Source organism: Colossoma macropomum, unplaced genomic scaffold (assembly GCF_904425465.1).
Source record: "Colossoma macropomum unplaced genomic scaffold, Colossoma_macropomum, whole genome shotgun sequence".
NCBI lineage: Eukaryota > Metazoa > Chordata > Actinopteri > Characiformes > Serrasalmidae > Colossoma > Colossoma macropomum.
The window spans coordinates 20,748,963-20,772,305 of record NW_023494797.1 but is presented as its reverse complement, the minus strand read 5'-3'; the positions used below and the strand labels follow the sequence as shown (position 1 = coordinate 20,772,305).

The 23,343-nt window shown below is 37.7% G+C and overlaps 1 protein-coding gene and 1 pseudogene across 1 annotated transcript; one reads left to right on the top strand and one right to left on the bottom strand.

Moving 5' to 3' along the window:
- Nucleotides 1-2,538: 2,538 nt before the first annotated feature.
- LOC118817373 (chemokine-like factor) lies at nucleotides 2,539-8,683 on the bottom strand. The gene is made up of 4 exons (XM_036584010.1): nucleotides 8,549-8,683; nucleotides 6,089-6,244; nucleotides 5,100-5,195; nucleotides 2,539-2,798 (listed from the first exon to the last, which is right to left on the bottom strand). Exons 1-4 carry the CDS (start codon nucleotides 8,633-8,635, stop codon nucleotides 2,706-2,708), a joined length of 432 nt encoding a protein of 143 aa, XP_036439903.1. The 5' UTR covers nucleotides 8,636-8,683; the 3' UTR covers nucleotides 2,539-2,705.
- A 14,234-nt stretch (nucleotides 8,684-22,917) lies between these two features.
- Nucleotides 22,918-23,343, top strand: part of LOC118817332 — a 71,452-nt pseudogene continuing 71,026 nt past the window's right edge.

The following is a 23,343-nucleotide window of genomic DNA, read 5'->3' as shown; positions in this document are numbered from 1 at the left end:
TCTGTAAAGCATCTTACAGCCCATTTAGTTTGGCGAATGGTGTTGGGTTCATTTCTGATTCCAGGTTGTTTAGCTGTTCTTCTGTCTCAGCTGCCGACTGAAAAGCTGCTCAGTGGTGATGACAGTTTGGGAATTTAGTGTCGTCTCATCTTCAGAGTCTGACCAAATCGGCTGTCGGTCAAATGTGATCTTAAAAGTGTCCGTTTCTGTTTGTGGCAAAGTAAGAAGTAAAAACGTTCAAATGGCTTGAGCGTCTCCTACAGCTGTCAAAGTCGTTGCTTAGCAATGGCATCTCAGGGGAGTGATACAGTGTTTGTGAAAAAAACGTGATGTTATGGTGAAATAACAGCACAGCTAGAACGCTTCTCAACCAATCAGCTTGCATGGCCGGAACTAACTGTTGTAAAAATGCATATACTACAGTGAAGGAGACCTCAGTCAGACATATGATCAACAATATTCAAAATAAGTCAGTTTGTATATTTACATTCTTGGGATCCTCACAGTACGAAACACTGAAACACCGTCCAATACGACCCGATATGAACAGCTTTATTTAATAGTTTGATGTGACAGATGAGAGACGCACTGTAATACTGATGCTGATACTACTGAAACTATATAATTATCAAACACAGAAGATGATTCATACAGCAGGATAATACATTCATGAGGCTACAGCTGTATATAAATTACATAAACACACATCCTCTCAACACTGACTAGATAAAAGTTTGCATTATTAATCAATAATCCGCACAATCAGCACACATATCAAATATATACAAATATAGGCTGTGCAGGACATGATTAATCGGGAGTTTGTCTGTTATTTGCTGCAGTGTTATCCCTGTAATTGTTTGATAAAACTAGGTGCTAAAAATGGATCAGATTTTAATTGTGTATATATTAATTTGTGAGAGAATAATCAAACCTTAGCTTATGTACTTTTGTCATACTGTCATTTTGTCTCACTGCATTTTCCTTTACATTTAATGAGCTAATTTTAATAATATGTGGCCCCTTTGTCTTTAATTTCCTTTTTATGTCATTATTTTGCTTTTATTTATTTTGTCCTATTATTTTATTCACTTTGTATTTTTTCTTTTTGATGCTCTTTTTTTTAACTTGTGTGATAAATTAAGCGTAGCATTATTTTGAATTGCCTTTGTGTACAAAATGTACTTCACAGATAAACTTGTCTCGCCTCACTATGTAGCTTAGCGTCCGGCTCTATCCTCCAAGTGGCACAAAAAATTTAACGCTAGGCCCTGTTGAACAGATGGAATAGATGTTAGGCATGTGTCCAGGTGAGTGGCACTGGATTTTAACATTTAAAGTCCCAGGAAACAAAGGACAACTGTTAGCATTTGAGGCTAGGGGGAAACGGCTAAATTTGCTATTAACGTTTTAACCTCTTATTCTCCAGGGTATATTTTGGTTTTTTCCATCTGAATGTACAAGACCAAATCGTAAGGCAAATTATTCACTAACTGCATGAAATAAATGTAATTTTTTTTTTTGTAAAAGTTCCCCTCAAATTAACAGAACATGTGTTTTATGATCACACATATTGCTATATGCTTACAATTTACTGCTGAAAGCCACAAATCTTATATGCTCTTTGTAATTTTTAAAAAAATTATTTTTACAGAGCAGACTCTGTAAAAATACTGAAGAGACACCATCTAACATCCAGTTTGTAGCCCAAATTTGTGGAAAAATGGGTCGACTTTCAGTAGAAAAAAAATGTGAGTTCAGCTTCTTTTATTATAAGGGTTTAAAATTACATCACCATCTATTTGACTGGAAAGAGAACAGTTACAGCTCTCATACCACCCCCACCTTTAGAACGTAGCTTATGAAATATGAAAGTTATGAAGAATATGACGAAGTGCGTTTTGGAACCACCGGTGGTCTCAAGGAGTTAAAAAAGGTTCACATATAAGACATTTTAATGTTATTTTTACAAATAACTGTTTATAGATTACAGTAGATCTATATGGTGGCTATAAGCTTCCATTGTTAGCTATATTGCAGTGTCGCTCCAGTTTGATACGAATGGACACCAAACATGTTGACTACATTTGGGGCAAAAATATTTAAATTTGTCTTTTGGCTGAATTATTGCTATTCCTTTGGGGTCCACAAACTTCGTTTCTATCTCTGTTTGTGTATCTTTGTGATGATCCAGCTCAGAAATCCAGTTCAAACACTTCCTGAATCTGCAGAGTCGCCCTTTCCATTCCATCTTATCACAAGATCATACGAGACTCACATCCGGAGTTATGAGCCTATGAAGAGGGGCTGAGATACACGTCATCTGCCTCTCACCGCGTGGAACTGGTGGATTCGTGTGTCCGTCTACATTCTGTGTGAAACTGACCGATGGACACTCAGGAAATCACTAAGGACTGACCATCACGCTGGAAACCCTTCATTCTTCATTCAGTCCACATCGGAGACTCATGTGAAACGGCGTGCAGAGAGTTTACAGCTGCTGAAGCTGCTGCAGCGGGTTTGGAAAGTAGTGATGAAGATAACGGAGCATGTTAAGATGAAACATATGAGGATCATGTTATATGAAGAGACTTTAAAGGAGGATTTAAGAAGAGATGAACAAATCGAGAGAATGACTCAGACCACAGAGGGTTAAACTGAATCGGTTGCTAAAGGCCTGAAGGCGGCGGCAGTTGCTCCTCTTTTTAGGCTGCTCCTCTCGGCTGGTTGAAGGTGATTTTCTTGAAGAGGTAATATCCATCCACACACCACAACACCACAGCCACAAAACTCACCATCTGCACAAAAACAAAGAACCACAGTAACCACACACATCCTATGTTGACACTGATACCATCTTCTCGTCATGTAGCTTCCAAATAACTGCACCCCACATTGGGAGCATGGTTGGTCCTATATAGAAGCTTTTTGAAAAGGGTTCTATATAGCATATTTGCTGTAAAGAAAAAAGGTTCTACATAGGAGCATATACAGCACATTCTCCATCAGTCTGAAGAACGTTTCTCCATGCAAAGGGCTCTTTGAGTGTTCATGGTTCTACATAGATGGTTCCATTTTGTTATGTAGCTTTGTGTCTATGTAGCTTATCAACTGCATAACAGTTTTATAACGGTACATGACGTGTCTGTAGACAGCTGCTTCTTCTGAAATATGAAATCTGAGGGTGTTAACAGGAAGTTTGTTATTTACTGCTGCATAATCCTCTCACAACAAATGAGATCTTAATTGTGTACATATTAATTTCTGAGAGAATAATCAAACCTTAGCTTACATAATTTTATCATAATCATTTTGTCTCACTGCATTTTATCACTACCTTTAATAAACTAATTTTAATAACACTTTAATTTCCTTTTTCTGTTATTATTTTGCTTTTATGTACTTTATACTTCCTTTTAGTTATCTGTCATTATTTGTTCACTTTAAAACACTTTGTATTTTTCTTTTTGATGTTCTCTTTGCTTTTATTTATGTAATAAAATAAAAGCGTAGCATTATTTTTGTAAAGGTTCAGCCAGCCCCGCCTGCTGCCAGCAGAGGGCGACGGCGGCACGGGGCCATAACTTCAGGGAACTCCAATTCCCAGAAGTCTGTGGGCTGATTAGGCACAACGCGACACACCTGCGGACTCCTCTGCTTAAGGCCGTGGCAAACAGTGGTGTTTGTCACACCTTTGTAGAGGGGTGACTGGTACAGTACTTAGTGTCAGAAAAGAAAAGAAAAGAAAAGAAAAGAAATTGCCCCAAAACTAAAAAGAAAAGAAAAGAGGGCTGAGAAAAGAAACTGTCCCAAAGCTACTTAGAGTTAAAAAAAAAAAAAGTTCTTGAGCTACAATCGGCTCAAAGAAAATAGAAGAGGTGTTTGCTCCACCAGGAGCAAACAACTGAAACAAAGTCTGCCTTCCCTTCGTTCTTGGAGTGGAAGTGTTTTTTGTTTTCCTGTTATCTTTCGTTTTGCCTTTCTAGTTCAGCCTTTGTTTGAGCTGCTTTCAGTATCTCTTTTGCCGTAGTCGTCTGTGCTCATCAGTGTACATTGGCGGTTCGAACCTGGCTTTGGGTCACCTCATCTGCATGTTTCAAACTCACAATCCAGTGCCCCAATAAACTCATTTATCCCTTTTTCTCTCTGTTTCCATATCTGCACTTGGGTCTGCCTCCCCACTGTCCTGTAACAAGTTTGGATTGCCTTTGTGTATGAAATGTACTTTACAAATAAACTTGCCTTACTGTGTAGCTTAGCGTCTGGCTTTATCCTCCAATTAACTGCACAATAAACTGAACGCTAGCTAGTTAAGCACTAGTGACCAGATGGATCAGATGTAAGGTATGTGTACAGGTGAGTGCCAGTAATTTTTAACATTTAAACTCCCAGTGAACACAGAGTAAAATATTAAAATGTTAATACTAAACCTGAGTGTTGTATTAAACCTCCAGCAAAGATTGAAATTGAATGAAAAAATACAAGATATAAATAAATATGGTTAGACGTGGCTTAAAAACTGCTGATCAGACCTATCTGAGAACTGTGTGGGCGTGGCTAATGAGCAGTTTGATTGACGGCTATCTGTCCAACACTCCTAGCCTGCTCCACCCTTAAACAGAACTAACATCATTGTCCAGCCTTTATGTGACACTAATTGGATGAGAAAGTCATGGATCAACAGACGTGCAGATGGTCAGACGAAGCGACACTATTATGAAAGAACGGACAAACGAACAATGTTCATGCATGGACAAATGAGTGAATGGGCGACAGGCAGCCAGGTGGTCTAGCTCGCTAGCTTTTGGTTATGCTGGGTTAGTGGTGGGTGGGGCCATATACACAGCCTTGTGATTGGTCAGGGGAACGATTACGGAAGCACTACACAAGATTAGGACCACCCAGTTTCTGTTGAGAGGAGAGAAATGTGGTGAAATATATCGGTCATTTATTGGTCAGTGAAACATTTTTCAAAGGGTAAATTTAGTATATGTTTACTGTTTATCTGTAAGAACAAGATTAACACGATTAGTAAGAAAACACTTCTTCAATCTTCAATCAAACTAAGGCTTTTCTGTGTGAAGTAGCTGCTCACTTACCCCTCCAGCTAAAGTGCCCTGCACTGTGTAAGTGGATATAGCCATGATGCTAATTATAAATATGAAGGCCGCTGCAAAGACCGAGTTGAACACATCCTATAAAAAACATAAATGAATAATAATTACCTCCACCACATTGACTCCTGTAAGCAGGCAATTTGAGAAAACATTACATTTAAAGTCAGTTATATAGATCCAAACATTAGCAGACAAACAAATATACATTTTTTATACTGTTTATTTTTCACCATATTAGTATTAACTTGTCATTGCTCTTATGTAAATGAACTTGTACTGTTTTGTTATGGTTAGTGTACTTAAAAATATAAGTACAATACTTTGATACACTTCAATATATTACAACCCCATTTCCAAAACATTTGGGACGCCATGCAAAATGTAAATAAAAACAAAATTCAATGATGTGCAAATCATTCAAACCCTATATTTCATTGAAAATAGTACAAAGACAACAAATCAAATATTGAAACTAAGAATTTCTATTGTTTTTTGAAAAATATTTGCCCATTTTGAATTTGATGCCAACAACACATTCCAAAAAAGTTGGGACCGGTGCATGTTTACCGCTGTGTTTCATCACCTCTTCTTTTAACAACACTCTAAGCATTTGAGACCTGAGGAGACACTGCTGTAGTTTTGAAAGTGAAATGTTTTCCCATTTTTTGCTTACATAGGATTTAAATTTCAAAAAACCATAAAATTTCTCAGGTTCAACATTTGATTTGTTGTCTTTGAAGCATTTTCAATGAAATAGGGTTTAAATGATGTGTACATCACTGCATTTGTTTTTATTTACATTTTTTACAGCATCCCAACTTTTTTGGAAACGGGGTTGTACTTTTAGCTTGAGTATTTTAATGCTATACAATAAAAACAGTTTCTGAACCAGATAAATACTTATAACTTTCTCAGGAGGCCTAAACTTTTACACAGTTACTGTCTGTGTGTAGATGAGATGAGTGACGTACGATGAGAGGCCAGAAGAAGAAGGTGAGGGTTTTGTTGAGCTTCAGCAGGTAGAGCAAAACTAGAGCAAGGGTGACGATAAACTCCACACATGTGGCTGCGATGTATGGTGGCCTGGCAGCCACCGCAAAACACACAAACGCAGTAAAAAGAACCACCTGATGAGGAAACAGAGGTAAAGAGATTTCAGTTTCAGTTTAGACCTGTTTAGCAACAAGTTTTATATACGCTCATTTCATGCTACTGCAGTTTTATAGGCAGCCTAGAATCAGAAAACGTTGGCACAGTATGTTCAATTAAAGTTAAACAGTAAACTAAAAACATTTGTAAATGTGTAAATTATTTTTGACCTGTATTACATTGAAAACAGTACAACAGTACATTACTTGATGTTTTGCCTCATGAATTTGATTGTTTTTTTTCAAAATAAAAAATTGATTCTTGCAACATATTTAAAAAAAAGTTGTGAAAGTAAAGACTTCACCATTTTTGTAACGTTTCTGTTTCTTCTCATGACACTTAAAAGACATTTAGGGACAGAGTGATTAAGTATTTCAGGTGTAATTTAGTCCCATTCTTTCTGCAAAAAAGTTTTAAGGTTTGCACCAGTACAGAGTCTTCATTGTCACATTTTGCTTTTTAAAATGCCGCCACACATTCTCTATTGGGACTATGGGGACTGCAGGCAGGCCAGGCCAGTCCAGTCCAGCACCCGCATCCTCTTCTTCTGCAGCTGTGCCTGGGCCTGGCATTTGGATTTTTTGCTGATAACAGTCTGGATGGTCCTTTTTGTTTTTAATTTGGAGCACATGGCATCCATTTCTTCCAAAAAGGACCTGAAGTACTGATTTGTCTAACCACAGTACACGTTTCCACTGTGTGATTATCTATCCCAGATGCCTCCAAGCCCAGAGAAGTCGGCGGCGTTTCTGGACATGATTAACATAAGGCTTCCTTTTGCCACAGTAAATTTTTAACTGCCGTTTATGGATGTAACCGTGTACTGCAGTGCTTGATAAAGGTTGACAAAGTAATCCTGAGCCCATGTAGTCATGTTGCTTACAGATGAATGTCGGTTCTTGATGCAGAGCCGTCTGAGGGATCAGAGAGTTATTCAGCTCAAGCTCTGAAACTCTTCAGATTCCTTCAGTCTTTTAATTATGTTTCCCAGTGTAGAGGCTGAAATATCCAAATCCCTTCCTGTCTTTCTTTGTGGAACATTGTTTTTAAACATTTTACTAATCTTCTCACACATTTGTTGGCAAACTGGCGATCCTTGGCCCATTGGACTCGGCCTTTCCTGGATACTGCTTTTGCACCAAATCATGATTATGGTTACCAGTTGACATCACCTATTTCAAATCACAGCATTATTTCATTATTTTACCTCATTACTGCCCCTGAATTGCTGACCCAACTTTTTGGAATGTGCTGCAGACCTGAATGGCAGGAATGGATGTAGATTTACAAATGAAATGAAGTTAACTGGACAAAATATGAAACAACATCATATGTTCATACTGTCTGCAATGAAAGATGAAATAGTCAAAGTAAATTCTAGAAATCACTGCTTTATTTTATAATTAGCATTTTCCATACCTTCCCAGCTTTTTCTGACTTGGTGTTGTTCACTAATGGCATTCTACTGCAATTTTATGTGTAACAATTTCATTTTATTACAGTTTTATATATGCTAATTTTATTTTACTGCAATTTTATATATGCATTTTATTTTACTGCAGTTTTATACATGCAAATTTCATTCTACTGCAGTTTTATATGCTAACTTCATTTTATTGCAGTTTTATTTGCTAATTGCACTGTAGTGCAATTTTATATATGATCATTTCATTTTACTAGTTTTATACATGCAAATTTCATTCTACTGAAGTTTTATATGTGCTAATTGCATTGTAGTGCAATTTTATGTGATTATTTCATTTTACTACAGTTTTATACATGATAATTTCATTCTATTGCAGTTTTATATATGCTAATTTCATTCTAGTGCAACTTTATGATTTTCATTTTACTACAGTTTTATACATGCTAATTGCATTCTACTGCAGTTTAATACTAATTGCACGTTACCACAGACTATTATTTTATTTGTGTTTAATAATTCAGGATTAGTCCATCCTGCTTTTGAGGATCATTAATTACAGCTATCAAGGAAGTTTAAACTGTGAAGAAAAAGGAAGTTGGTAAACGAAAGTAATTATTGGTTTTAGTGAGAACATTTGTGGATTCAGATTTGCTGTTATTTGTTTAAACATCATCTCTTAAACAGAACTGTCCACTTTCAGGTCATACACTAGCACTGAACTACTGACCTGCATGTTTTATCTTTTCTACTTCTGCTATTTCTCCTTTATGTATTATTAGAATGCAGTCAGTGACTCGGCCGAATGCTCTGCTTTTTTCCGTAAAGCCTTTAAGATGAAAGTCACACGTCTGCTCACCATCTCTGCTATCTTCAGTAAACCTCTTTTGGACTTCAGGAAGGCCAGGTCGAGCTCCAGGGCTCTGCTGGGCTGCTTGTCTGCCATTATTATCTCAGTGTGTGAAACTCAGAATGCACTTCCTGACAGAGCGTTCCTCTCAGTTCCAGGAAACACATTTAACTGCAGAGCTTCTCTAAACACGCTTAAAAATACCAACACCCAGAGGTGACGCAGGAGTCGCGCTTTAGTGTGCAGCTCTGGTGGATTTTTAGAGTGTTTTAAATGCTGATATTTTTAATTTAACTCGAGTATTTCAGTGAATAAAGTGCACTGCTACACCAAGTTGGTTCTTCACGGGTTCTTTAGTAAAGATATAGAACCATGAATACTCAAAAAACAATTTGCATGCTTAAATGGTTCTTTGCATGGTGAAATGTCATTTACAGCACATTCTCCATCAATCTGATTAACTATTTCACTATGCAAAGAACATTTAAGCATGCAGATGGTTCTTTGAATGTTCATGGTTCTGTATCTTTACTAAAGAACCCATGAAGAACCTGCTTTTTTTAAGAGTGTCTTTAACTTTGTGCTCAGTTCCACTTCAGTCATGAATATTTTGTTTTTAATTCTCTTTTTTGAGTTTAATTTCATTCTCTTGTGTTTGGTTCTGCTTCACTGTTGATCGCTGCTATCATTTTAGAGCCCATGTGTCAAACACACCAAAGGCCCACCAGATCAGGCCCACCACACAATCTTGTCTGGCCCACTAAAGTATATTAATTTTCTGTTAATATTAACCCGTTTCACAATGCACTGCACTACAGTCCCCAGCATGCACTGCAATGCAATGTGCTCTGACTCTCCTACCCCAACAACAGTCTATGGGACAGCGGTTACACCTCAATTCTACACAATTCTATGCAATTCCACACCAGACATACCACCAAAATGCATTTCAGCTGCAGCTCAACCAATATAAATACTTAGCGTCAGCTCAGCAGCTAAGAAACTGAGCCCAAGTCTTAATAAACCTGCAGCAAAGACAGGATGTCCGGTGTCTAGTTCAAGCAAATAGGTATGTTTAGAAGACTGAGCTATTTCAAGGTCTACTACAAGTGTTGAAGCTTTTGCATATTTTGAATTAACAATGTCCAGTTCGGGTTACAGCACAACATTAATTATAAATTAAATAAAAACATTTTTTTTTCTCTGGCCTACAGATTTCATGAGATTTTTTAATACAGCATTTTTACTGGTTGAGTTTTACACCCCTGATTTAGAGCTTTAGTTTTATTTTAGACCAAAATGAAAAAAAAAAGAACAGAGTCGCACAAACTGTCTATCCAGATGCTGATAGATGTTCAGATATCTAAGCAGTGCTGATTGTCATTATCTGTCCCACTTTACCTGAACAGACATAACTGAAACATAATTCAACTGCGTTTCCCCCCAGACTGCTTATACATGTAAGGGCCCAGACCCACAAGTTCAGGGAACTTCAATTCCCAGAAGCCCTCGGGCTGATTAGGCCCAACCTGGCACACCTGTGGACTCCTCTACTTAAGGCTGTGGCAAACAGCAGCCCTTTGTTACACCTTTGTAGAGGGGTGACCGGTACGGTACGTAGCCTGGGTGGGTAGTTAAACAAAGAGAAAAGGAAAAGAAAAAGTAACAATATATTGTTGTTCCAATAATAAATGAAGCTTTTAAGAGGCAAAGAATGTACAGCATTGGATTTAATGTTGGCTATAAAACTTTTCAGAACTGAAAATGCAGAATGTAGAATTATTTTACTATTTTTTAAATACTGTTATTACTGGCATGTCTATACAGCCATATGCAAAAGTTTGAACTCAAATTACATGTTGTTGTTGTTGTTGTTGTTGTTGTTGTTGATTTAAGCGTAGATAAATGAATACATCCACTGCAGAGAACACACTCAAATAGACCATTTTCTCTCTTCTTTATAGCACAATTTCTGTTAATGTCATGAGATTAACATTTTGAAAAAAAAAATGAACACAGAAAATGTGCCGTTACTTCTGCACAGGCCACATTGAGTTTTTTTCCTCAATTTATTAGATAAACAGTATTTTGTGTTAAAATGTGCAGACATATGTTCTCTGTAGAAGATGTGAGCTTATTTACTCAAAGAAAATCAACACAAACATGCACATTTGAACAGGGGTGCCCAAACTTGCCCGAAGCCAGCTGCTCACCGTGTTCTGAATTATTTCTAGAAAGATGTCAAACTTAGTGTTGACACAAAACCACAGGAAAGCACTAAACTAACTGTGATGTAATTTTTTTGCGTGTAAATTCTCACCTTCTGTTTCTGTGAGGAGGGGTTTGCAATCCCCACCCCCACCCCATCTCCTCCCTGATCCTCAGTCCTACATCGGTCCCACTACAACTATGAGGGGGTCTGGCCTTCTAGCTACAGGCAGAAGCTGCAAAGAATCCAGCCCAAGTTCTCAGAGGTCGCCCTCTTCCACTATCAGTCGTCCCTCATACTACCACCGTCATGTTGAAGACATGATCTGAACTCACAAACTGTATATATATCAGGACATAGTGAGTGTGTGTGTGTGTGTGTGTGTGTGTGTGTGTGTGTGTGTGTGTGTGTGTATACTGTATATATTACAGACATTTAGTTAATACTGTGTATATATCAGGGGCACACAGTGTATAAACTGGACAGGTGATATAACGTATTTATTGAACTTCAGAAGATCATAATGTTTAGGTGACGCTGAGTTACTGCATTAACCTTTTATGCTCGTGGGTATATTTTAGTTTTCCATCTGAATTTACATGACCGAATCGTAAGGCAAATTATTCAGTAACTGCATGAAATTAATGTAAATTATTTTATTTATTTATTTTTTGTAAAAGCTCCCCTCAAATTAACAGAACGTGTTTTATGATCACACATATTGCTATATGCTTACAATTCACTGCTGAAAGCCAAAAATCTTAGACGCTCTTTGTATTTTTTTATAAAAATAATTTTCACAGTGCAGATCACTGAAGAGACTGAAGAGAAAGTTATGAAGTGACGAAGTGTGTTTTAGAACCACCGGTGGTCCGAAGGAGTTTAAAAGGTTAAAGCATCTGCACTTTATTCACTTTACTGTATTTGAAACCCTGCACTACCCTACAGTGCAGTGGATCACTGCAGTAGGGCCTCTGGAGGTGCAGGCCTAAATACTCTTGTGCCCTCTGCTGGATGGGTGCAGGTAATACAGGCTGAGTGAGGTCTTAGCAGATGTTAGTTCCTTCCCTGAGACAGCGTTGAGTTGTAGATGATCTCTAGACCTGGAAATATCCCACATTCCCATATCAGTGCATCTAAACAAAGTATATTTGCAAAGTATGTGTTTGAGAATGTGTGAGGGCGTCTCAGAGCAGGGATCCTGTTTCTTGAAGCTGTGTTTAAGCAACTGAGAAGGGGCATAATAAAAAATGGCATTATTTATTTGGCATTTTCCATAAGTAGAGTTTGGGGAAATATGATTTTCCCACCTCAGACTGTCAAATCAGACACTATATGATCTGTTTTCACCATAAATGGCTGGGCAACAGAGTTGAACACAGATCATGTTCCCCATTAAGCTGATACCAATGCAGTATACACTGATCAGGCATAACATTATGACCGCCTCCTTGTTTCTTCACTCATTGTCCATTTTATCAGCTCCACTGACCGTATAGTTTCACTTTGTAGTTCTACAATTACAGACTGTAGTCCATCTGTTTCTCTGCATACTTTGTTAGCCCCCTTTTACCCTGTTCTTCAGTGGTCAGGACCCCCATGGACCCTCACAGAGCGGGTACTATTTGGGTGGTGGGTCATTCTCAGCACTGCAGTAACACTGATGTGGTGGTGGTGGTGTGTTAGTGTGTGTTGTGCACAGTTTGTGTTGGTCATCCTCTAGTCCTTCATCAGTGGTCACACGACGCTGCCCGCAGGATGCTGTTGGCTGGATATTTTTGGTTGGTGGACTATTCTCAGTCCAGCAGTGACACTGAGGTGTTTAAAAACTCCAGCAGCACTGCTGTGTCTGATCCACTCAGACCAGCGCAACACACACTAACACACCACCACCATGTCAGTGTTACTGCAGTGCTGAGAATGATCCACCACCCAAATAGTACCTGCTCTGTGAGGGTCCATGGGGGTCCTGACCACTGAAGAACAGGGAAAAAAGGGGCCAACAAAGTATCAGAGAAACAGATGGACTACAGTCTGTAACTGTAGAACTACAAAGTGCACCTATTTAGTAAGTGAAGCTGATAAAATGGACAGTGAGCGTAGAAACAAGGTGGTCATAATGTGATGCCTGATTGGTGTACGTTCCCAAATACAAAAGATCAATATGGTTATTTACAAATTCTTTCATTAGATATGACTTTCCTAATATATTTGTTTGTACATTTATATTTAAGGATAACAGTTTCCCCAATAAAAGACCACTCCCTGTGTCCTCCAGAGAACTTGTAGTAGAGAGTAGAATCAGATCTAGTTTATGAGGAGTCTGGTCTCTTCCTGTTTCCCCTGTTATATCAAAAACAGGACTGCTAAACAGCAGAGGGCGCCCGTGAGCAAGTCCTCAATGAATGGGGGTGAATGGAGCTAAACGGCTAAAAACGAGAAGTTAATAATTTCTAATCACTCGCCCAGAACTTTCCTTTAATTTTAGACAGTAGAAGAATGTATTTCACTAAAAAAGCAAGTAAAACTCACCTGTATGTTTCCTTTTTTCTACAGCAACATCACTGCTGTCTGAACAAAACCTTGTATCTCCAAAATGACAACTTTAAAGGAGAACGACAAACATACTTTACTTTTAATGTAAGTCAATGGAACCAGACTTTTTTCCAAGTCATTTTGGCAACAGACTTTTTCAAATTACGCCAAAAACTGAAAAGCGACAAAGCGTTTTAGTTTGGTCTTTAATGCTCCCAACACATTATGGCATATTTATAGTATAATTATGGTCGAGCATAAATATTTATGCAAATATTACAATCGACTGTTCTTGTGTTTTTGGTTCAGGTTCAGAACCTCAAAGCAAAAACGACAAAATATGATTGTAAATAGATGTTTACAGTATGTCAGTTCATAGCTTCCTATCATGTGTGATGGTATCCGCTGTGAAAGTGAAGCACAAATGCAGTGACAACAAACTGAAACCGAAGTCTATATGAATTACAGCACATTTCATAAGTTCATCATTATACCTAGTAATAAAAACAGATTATTTTTATTTTAGAAACGCTACCACATAATCATCCTAATCATATGGGTCGAAAGGCTCATCCTTAAATGCAAATTGAATTTATTTCTAAGACAAATATAAACAGTAAACTTGCCACCTGTGAATGGATTTTGCAAAACAAACATTTTAAATTTACATTAAAAAATGGAAAAATATACAAGACAATGCAAAAATCTAACAGCACATTATTTAAAACTTTTATTTTGCCAATAAGATGTTTTTGCTTGTAAAATCACTGTGTATCATCAGAATAAATACAGTAAAAATAAGATTATTATTTATTATTATTATTATTATTATTAATAACAATAGTGCTGATGATGATGATGATGATAATAATGAGGAGGAGGAGGACAAGAAGAAGAAAAAGAAAGGGAAAGTTTGTGAACAAACATTAAGTGGGCTTGACTTGATTATATTGAAAAATGACTCTTCAAAGATTAAAGCAGTTTGCAGAACACTGTTGTCTGTTTTGTGGTAGCTGTTAAGGTGTTCCAGCTTGTTGTTAGGCTGTTGTTACGGTGTTGTTTGGTCACCTTTCATACATAAAACTGTGGCTGAAAGTGATTCACTGTGTAAGTAAATATAACAGTAAAGCAGTGAACAGCAAATGATAGAATACAATTAAAAGAAAAAGAAAAGAGGAAAATACTGAGAGCAAGAAAGAAAGAAAATAGAATACAATTGAAAATGGAATTTAAAAAGAAAGTTAAAACAATAAATGCACAACACAGGATCCGATCTAAATACAACAGGAACAAAAACTCATAAAATGCTAAAATAGACGTTTTCGGTAGTGTTTTTTTTATTTGTAGTGACGTCTTAAGAACACTAATCAAGTTATTTTCCTGATTTCTTCCAATTTCTTGTTTTCAAAAATGTAGTTGATATACTTAGAGTTGAAAGTTGGGTTCCAGGTTTCTCCTGGACGTATCCAGCATCAATAGATTATTAAAGTATGAAGGCTGTAGTGATCAGGATGTGGTTGATTTTATAGTTATGATTTATGTCTAGGATTAAATCACACGCTGCACAGAGGCCTTTGCCATTAAATCCACTGAACCCTGTTTATACTGAAGTAAACCGATTCTGGACTCTTGCAGGTGCTGACAGAGCCAGTTTTAAAAATGGAGGAGACACAATCCACTGGTAGGTTTTGTCTCAGGAAATGTTTATTGTGAATAATTTGTGAATAATGTGGATTATTTGTAGTTTATTGAGGTGAGGTTCAACATCCAGAGCTCCTCATACTTGATGGTGATATATAACCCCTATACATTATTTTTGTTACTTAGGTAGGGTGCGCTATTGCATCATCAGCTAAGTAATGTGAAGCTCCACCTACAAAAAGAGTCTCATTTTCCACAGTGCATTGAGCGAAAGAAAAGCACTGTTTAGCTGTGAAATACTGTATACTGAGTAATTTGTATGTTTTGATTTATTTATGCAGCTGAAATGAAGAGCATCTTTTTTATTTCATCGAGCTTTCGAATGTACTTCTGAGTTTATCCCATTGAACACGAGAACTTCGATTGGTTCTGGATGGTGAGCCCAGCCCTAGACTTGAATGAAGAGACCTGGAACATATGTGTGTGTGTGTGTGTGTGTGTGTGTGTGTGTGTGTGTGTGTGTGTTGTGCTGGTACCAGTGGATCAGACACAGCAGTGCTGCTGTGCCCACTCACTGTCCACTCTATTAGACACTCCCACCTTCTGGGACCACCTTGTAGATGTAAAGTCAGAGATGATGGCTCACATGGTGCTCATGAAGTTGTGTTATACAGTTTACTCAGATTTACAGCGTGATAGTGTTCATACTGACTCTCTGCGGGAAAGTCTAGAAACATTTTCACATTGAAAAGAGAAAACACTCATAGTGGAAATGCAGTGCGTACATTAATATGGAGATAAACACTTCAGAAATACATTCACGTGTTATGAAACCACACTCTGAATGTTGGAAATGAGACTCCTAATGAAAGAAGAACACAGTTAAAAACCCTCTTTCACATGTCATAAAGCACCACTGTGACAGAAATTTAACACTAAATATTCACACTATTCAAAGTGTAATTTTAACCACTATGTAAACGCTGGGTTAGTGTTAATTTTAACTCTAAGAGAGTAAAACTCACACTGAGGATTCTGCAGTGCAGCACTGACAGATCTGAGATCAGGAAAACAGTTAAAGGGTCAGATAAGCAGCCTGGCGCTGAGCCAAATTGCACATTTTCTTTGTTTTTGAAACAGGATGTGAGCTCCATTTGGATGTAGACAAAACATGCGAAGCTGCAAAACCCAACCAGATGTGTACACTTTTAAAATAGACGGTTCACTAATGGTTCGTTATTAAAGACAGTGGTTCTATATGGTTCTATATAGAATGTTATGGAAAATGGGTCTATATAGCACCAAGAATGGTTCTTCTAATGTTGCAAGCTTGACATTGTAACCATAGCAGAACATTTTTGGTGCTACATAGAACAACATACACAAACACATTCCGTCAATCTGAAGAACCGTTTCACCATGCAGAGAACCATTTAGGGATGCAAATGGTTCCCTGAGTGTTCATAGTTCTTTATAGAACCAGTGTCCAATGTAGTATGTTTCTCCCAGTAGAAAGTTAGTTAATAATAATAATAATAATAATAATAATAATTATAATAATAATGAATCTTTATTTATATAGCGCATTTCATACATTAAATGCAGTGCTTTACAGTCCATGCAACAGAGAAAGATCATTTTAAAGAATTTCATATTAATTTTTAATTACTATGAATTAATATGTAATTACTTTAACTTTTGCTTTGCACTGCCGCGCTGCTGTATGTAGTTCAGTTTAAAAAGAGAAATGTTTTAAGTTTGATTAGACAAGAACTTTTATTTTGAAGGGCACTAATACATCCACCCGTCTATCTGTCTGTCCATCCATCTGTCCATACATACAACACTTTTCTGCCAAGATTGTTATTGCTACTGTTTTTGCTGATGTACTTCAGCCCATGTTTATAGACAACAGCGTATCATACAGTGTCAGAAACCACATAATCAAGACTACTAGAGATACTGAACAAACACAGTTTGAGGAAAATGGTTAGCACCATGCTAATGGTTGATGCTAGTTAGCTTGTTAGCTGTCCACAAATGTGTTCTTTCGTTGGTTTTAAAAATCACATTCAGCCTAATGAGAAACTGTAGAACAGACTCAGTTTATACCACAATACCTACATTTAGAGTCGGTTATTCATTCAGCCTAATGAGAAACTGTAGAACAGACTCAGTTTATATCACAATACCTACATTTAGAGTCAGTTATTCATTCAGCCTAATGAGAAACTGTAGAACAGACTCAGTTTATATCACAATACCTACATTTAGAGTCAGTTATTCATTCAGCCTAATGAGAAACTGTAGAACAGACTCAGTTTATATCACAATACCTACATTTAGAGTCGGTTATTCATTCAGCCTAATGAGAAACTGTAGAACAGACTCAGTTTATATCACAATACCTACATTTAGAGTCAGTTATTCATTCAGCCTAATGAGAAACTGTAGAACAGACTCAGTTTATATCACAATACCTAATTCTACCGAGTTAGATATTATGACTAAGCTCTTAGAGGATAATTTTCAGTCTACTCTAGATAGTGTGGACCCATTAAAAAAGTAAAATCGTAAGGCAGAAAAAACTCGCCCCTTGGTATAATGATCACACTCGGGCTTTAAAACAGATTGCCAGACAACTAGAGTGACAGTGGCGCCTGACTAAGCTAGAAGTGTTCCAGTCCACCTGGAAGGAGAGCCTTATAGACTATAGAAGAGCACTTACTGCAGCACGCTCAGCCTCTCTCTCCTCTCTCATAGAAAACAATAAAAATAATCCTAGATTACTTTTCAGCACAATCTCTAAAATAACAGAGAACAAAACAGTTAGTGAACCCCAGCTACCATCAGCCTATAGCAGCAATGATTTTATGAACTTCTTTAGTGATAAAATTTTAAAAAATTAGGCAGAAAATTCAGATTGCACAGTTAAAATCTTTCCCATAATGCCAGCCTCAATCTTGAGAATATTATAATCCCTGCAGAGAGGCTCGAATCATTTACCTTACTTCAAGAAAATGATATAGTTAAAATCGTTTCTTCTGCAAAATCATCTACTTGTATGTTAGATCTGATTCCTACAGGTTTACTCAAGGAAATTTTGCCAGAAATAACCAAGCCTATTCTGTCAATAATAAACGCCTCTCTTAGCCTTGGATACATCCCAAAATCTCTTAAACTAGCAGTAATTAGACCGCTGATTAAAAAAGCTAACCTTAACCCCTGCGTACTATCAAATTATAGACCCATCTCGAATCTCCCCTTTATATCTAAGATCTTGGAAAAAGTTGTAGCAAAACAATTAAGCTCCTATTTGCATAGGAATCAAATACACGAAAATTTTCAATCTGGCTTTAGGCCACATCATAGTACAGAAACAGCACTAGTAAAAATTGTAAATGATCTATTATTATTCTCTGACCAAGAAAATGTGTCCTTGTTAGTCCTCCTTGATCTTAGTGCGGCATTTGACACAATAGACCACACTATCTTACTAGATAGACCAGAAAACCTTGTAGGGGTAACAGGAATAGCTCTTTCCTGGTTCAGGTCCTACCTCACTGATCGCTATCAGTTTGTTAATATAAACGGTGAATCATCTGCCCTCGCAAAAGTAAAGTATGGTGTTCCACAAGGCTCTGTTTTAGGACCTGTATTATTCACATTGTATATGCTACCACTGGGCACCATTATCAGTAAACACGGCATACATTTTCACTGCTATGCCAATGACACTCAGTTATATTTAGCAAGCGGCCCGGATGATAAAATTAAACTTAGCAAGATTGAAGACTGTATAAAAGACATAAAGGACTGGATGTCGAGTAACTTTCTGTTACTTAACTCAGATAAAACAGAGGTTCTACTTCTTGGTCCAAAAGCAGCCAGAAACAAACTGTCTAATTTAACACTTAAATTTAACAATTTCTCAGTTGCATCAAGCTCATCTGTAAAAAGCCTTGGTGTCATTATAGACCCTGATCTGTCCTTCGACGCACATATAACTAATATTACTAGAACAGCCTTCCTGCATCTCCGCAATACTGCTAAATTGAGAAATGCATTCTCTCTACAGGATGCAGAAAAGTTAGTTCATGCATTTATTACTTCAAGGCTAGATTACTGTAATGCCCTGCTGGCTGGATGTCCCAGCAAAAGCCTTAACGAGCTTCAGCTGGTCCAGAACGCTGCAGCCAGAGTTCTTACTAGAACCAGAAAGTTCGACCATATCAGCCAAGTTTTATCAACCTTACACTGGTTACCAGTTAAATTTCGCACTGATTATAAAATTCTCTTACTGACCTATAAAGCTCTAAACGGACTCGCCCCTCAGTACCTGAGTGAACTTCTAGTCGAGCCTTTGGTAATTAGCTTTCTGCCAGAGTCTCTGCTGCTCTGCTAACACTGTAATCTGTGATCAGTCACTCATTACAGAACTGACTTTCTTTCTTTTCTTTGCCGAGTTGAACAGCTGCCCATCCTGTGCGTCTGATGCTGCTGCCTCTTCTGCCTTGATCGGGTGCCACTGCTGCCAGCCCTCTGGACCGGCTTGACCACCATTGAGCTTCATGCTGTACAACGCCGAGCAAACCTCACCCTCACAACCTGACCCCACTGCTGCTGCTGCATAAACTAAACTAATCAATTTAATAATTTGCTCCACCTGTTTTCCCCGTTTTTGTACTATAATACTTTATACTAACAGTGTTTACTATCCGGTGTGGTCCAGAGGAGGATGGGTTCCCCTTCTGAGTCTTGGTTCCTCTCAAGGTTTCTTCCAGTTTCTCTTGGAGTTTTTCCTTGCCACTGTCGCCACTGACGACGCTCATGGGGGCTTGGACCCGGATTTCTTTCTGTAATGCTGATTTCTTTGTAAAGCTGCTTTGTGACAACACCTGTTGTAAAAAGCGCTATATAAGTAAACTTTGCTGGCTTGCTACCTACATTTAGAGTCAGTTATTCATTCAACCTAATGAGAAATTGTAGAACAGACTCAGTTTAAACCACTCTGAACGACTCTGTTTACATCTTTAACAGAGAATTATGCTGAATTCCTTTTTAAATCTTTTTGCCTGGATGGGATTTTCAGCAGAACATGTTTGTGGGTGGAGCCTGGAAAGGGTAATTTTTCATGTCACATTAGCCTCGTAGCTCCAGCGCTAAAAATAAAGAAGCGAACATCAAACACCAAACAGGTCCTGCTGGTCCACTACAGTAACTCTGGGGTGAATGTCGGTGTGATTTGGCTCCGCCCCTTTTCTTCCACAGCAGATTAGACAGTATCGGGAGATTTTAACAGAATCACAGCTCTGGAATGTTAACAGCTCTAGTTGAGCTTCACAGGATCAACTGCTCTAACCTGTTTATCATAATCTTCATCATAGAGCTCCATAATAATCATCTGCTCTCCTTCACTGCACTGTCAGCACCGACACTCAGCACAGGAGTCTGACCACTCTCCCTCCTTCACTCGCCCGGCTCTCTGTCCCTCTCTCCTCTTTTACCCTTTTCTCTCTCTCTCTCTCTCTCTCTCTCTCTCTCTCTCTCTCTCTACCTCCCTCTTTTTCTTTCCATCTTCCTTTTTATCCTCTCTTTTCTCCACCTCACTCTCTCCCTTTCTTTTTTCCCAACGTTCTTTCTCTCTCGCTTACAGTCTCTTCCATGTTTTCTGCGTCCCTACTTTCTTTCATCTCTTTCTTCTCTAATCCTTCTCTCTCTCTCTTTCCCACTCCCTCTTACTCTCCATCATTCTTCACTTTTTCTTTTTTTTTCAACCCCCCCCCCACACTTTATCTCCCTTTCACCTTCCTCTCTCCACTTTTCACTTCTCTCTCTTTCTGAGCATCATATCTGGTTGACTCTCTCTCCAGCTTTCTTTCCCCCTCTTTCTCTTCCTTCTCTTCTGCTCTGTCTTCCTTCTTTCTCCCTCCCTCTATCCCCTCTTTCTTTCTTTCCACTCTCAGTTTCCCCCTTTTCTCTCTCCTTTATCCCCACTTCCCCATATTTCTTTTTGCTCCTCCTCTCTCTTTTCCCCATTTCTTTTTTCCCTTCTCCTTGTCGCTCTCTCTCTCTGTGAGGATCACGTCTCTCCTCCCTCTCTCTCTCTCTCTCTCTCTCTCTCTCTCTCTCCTGATGATGATGATCTGATTTTCCTGAAAGTTTTGAACTTCCACTAAGGAGATTAGTGACCATAACAGGAAAGTTGAGCTGAGCTGAGCTGGGAGCAGCTGGAGTAAAAGCGAGCTCTCTGGTAGCTGAGTGAGAGGAGAGTCTTTATCTTCATTAATGACTTCATTCTTCTCTTTTACTGAGACTGAAGCATCAAACGCTGTGAGAAAAAAGTACAATCAGTGATCAAAACCACTGACCATTCTCTAAACTGTTTCTTTTTAAGGGTCTTCGTTACGTCGTTATACCTTTTATTGATAAGTTATTTCAGTTTTACTTTTAGGAGAAAATAAACTCAGTGATTGGTCAAAAAATCTATATTCTGAAGATGTATTACGAATATATTCTTTATGTTTTAGAATAGATTTTTTTACATAATTAACTATGTCGTTATTGATCTGTTTTGTTAAAATTCATTTTAAAGAGTGAAATCAGTGACTGATAACAGTGACCGCTCTATAATTCTTTGATTTCATTCTTTTTCATATCTTTATTGATCACTTTTATTAAAAGCCAAAATTTCCAAATCCAGACCGTTCTTTATTTATTTATATAATAAATGGTATAAAATGATAGTTTGATCACTCCTCACACACAGACCATCGTTTGTAATCAGAATCAGATGCAGTAAGTTAATGTAAAGAGAATTTTTACTTTGATTTCCTTAAATGTTGTAGTTTAGTGTTTAAATGTGCAGACAGTCTTTTACAGAAAGAAGAGTCAGTATTGATCCACTCAGCACTGACGGCTTCAAACAGCTGAAAAACACTGCTGAGCTAGTTTGAGTTTAGTATGAGACCAAATATTCACTATTAGGTTTAAATCTGGACCCAAAACCAGCAGTAACAACCATTATATTTAGGTGTGGCTCATTTTCTTTACACAGAGATCTACTGTATTTAAACACTGCTACATTATCAAAACTCACTCATTCAATTCAAATATGGAAACTAAACTGTAGCAACTCTGCTGTTTTGAATTCACTGTTTTTGTGATGTCAGAAAAAATACATTTACAAATATCCAACTATTTAGGATACAGCAGCTTATTCAGCCTACAGCAGTTTAGCCCTCCCGTTCAGCCTGTTTGAGGGGAAAATGACTTTATACTAGTGAAATTATCTGTTCATGCAGCAAGATCATTTCACTTGACAGGAAATCGTAAAATAAGTCCCAATCTAGAAATAAGTAGCTCTGATAAGTAGAAAGTGCTGCTGTTTAGATCAAATATTTCTGAATGAAATAAAACTAAACCTGATAACAGAGGAAACTCTGATTCTGATTCTTAAATCAAACTGAACTTGATTTTGCGTCTCTGAATCTTCAACAGATTGTTTTAGTGAAAGAAAGAACAGTACAGATTGGTGCTCTGTCTAATGTGGCTTGATTGTAGCTTGATTTACCAGTAAATTACTCAGTTTTAAGATTTCTTGACTAACTGAGGCATAAATGACAAATTCATGATCAATTTAAGAAAAAAACATGAATTCAAAGATAGAAACTAGTAAATAACTTTTAAATCAAGATAATTTTAATCTTATATTTCCAGATATAATATTAGAAAATCTTATCAAACATGAAACATCTGCACTGTATATATACACTATATGGACAAAAGTATTGGTCTGACTGAACCGTTTTAGTCACTCTAGAGTGTCTGATTAAACTGGTTTATTCACTTTAGAGTGTCTGATTGAGCCGTTTTTTTCACTTTAGAGCGTGTAATTGAACTGTTTATTCACTCTATAATGTGGAAATACAGAAAAATAAGTTCAAATTCAATGAGAATCTGAAACTTTCAGAATTATTAGATGATTTAAGCTAAACAAAGGCAGGAAGTCACTTCTGTAGTAGTTTTCAGGGGGTTTTGTGTGAAAGTGGGCGACTGAGTGAAGCTGCCTGAGTGTTCGAGGTTCAGCCGTTTGGGAAACGATTTGCTCGTATAATCCACCTCATCTTCATATCAGCCAAATGAGAGCCAACAATGGGAGCGGTCAGTTCAGCTAAAGCAGCTATCTGGGATTGGGATACGCTAAGACTGCTCAGCTTTACAGTGAGTTTAAGCTTCACACTGTGTGGAAAATGTCTCTTCAGAGCAGAATTTGGTGACCAGGGTTGTGGGCAGGGGTGTAGCCAGTTCAGGCCCAGTGTTTTTAGTGAGGTGGCAAACTACTAAAAAATGACAAAAAAAAACAAAAAAAAACAAAATGAAACAGCAGTTAATGGCATTCGTCTCAGCTTATATTAAG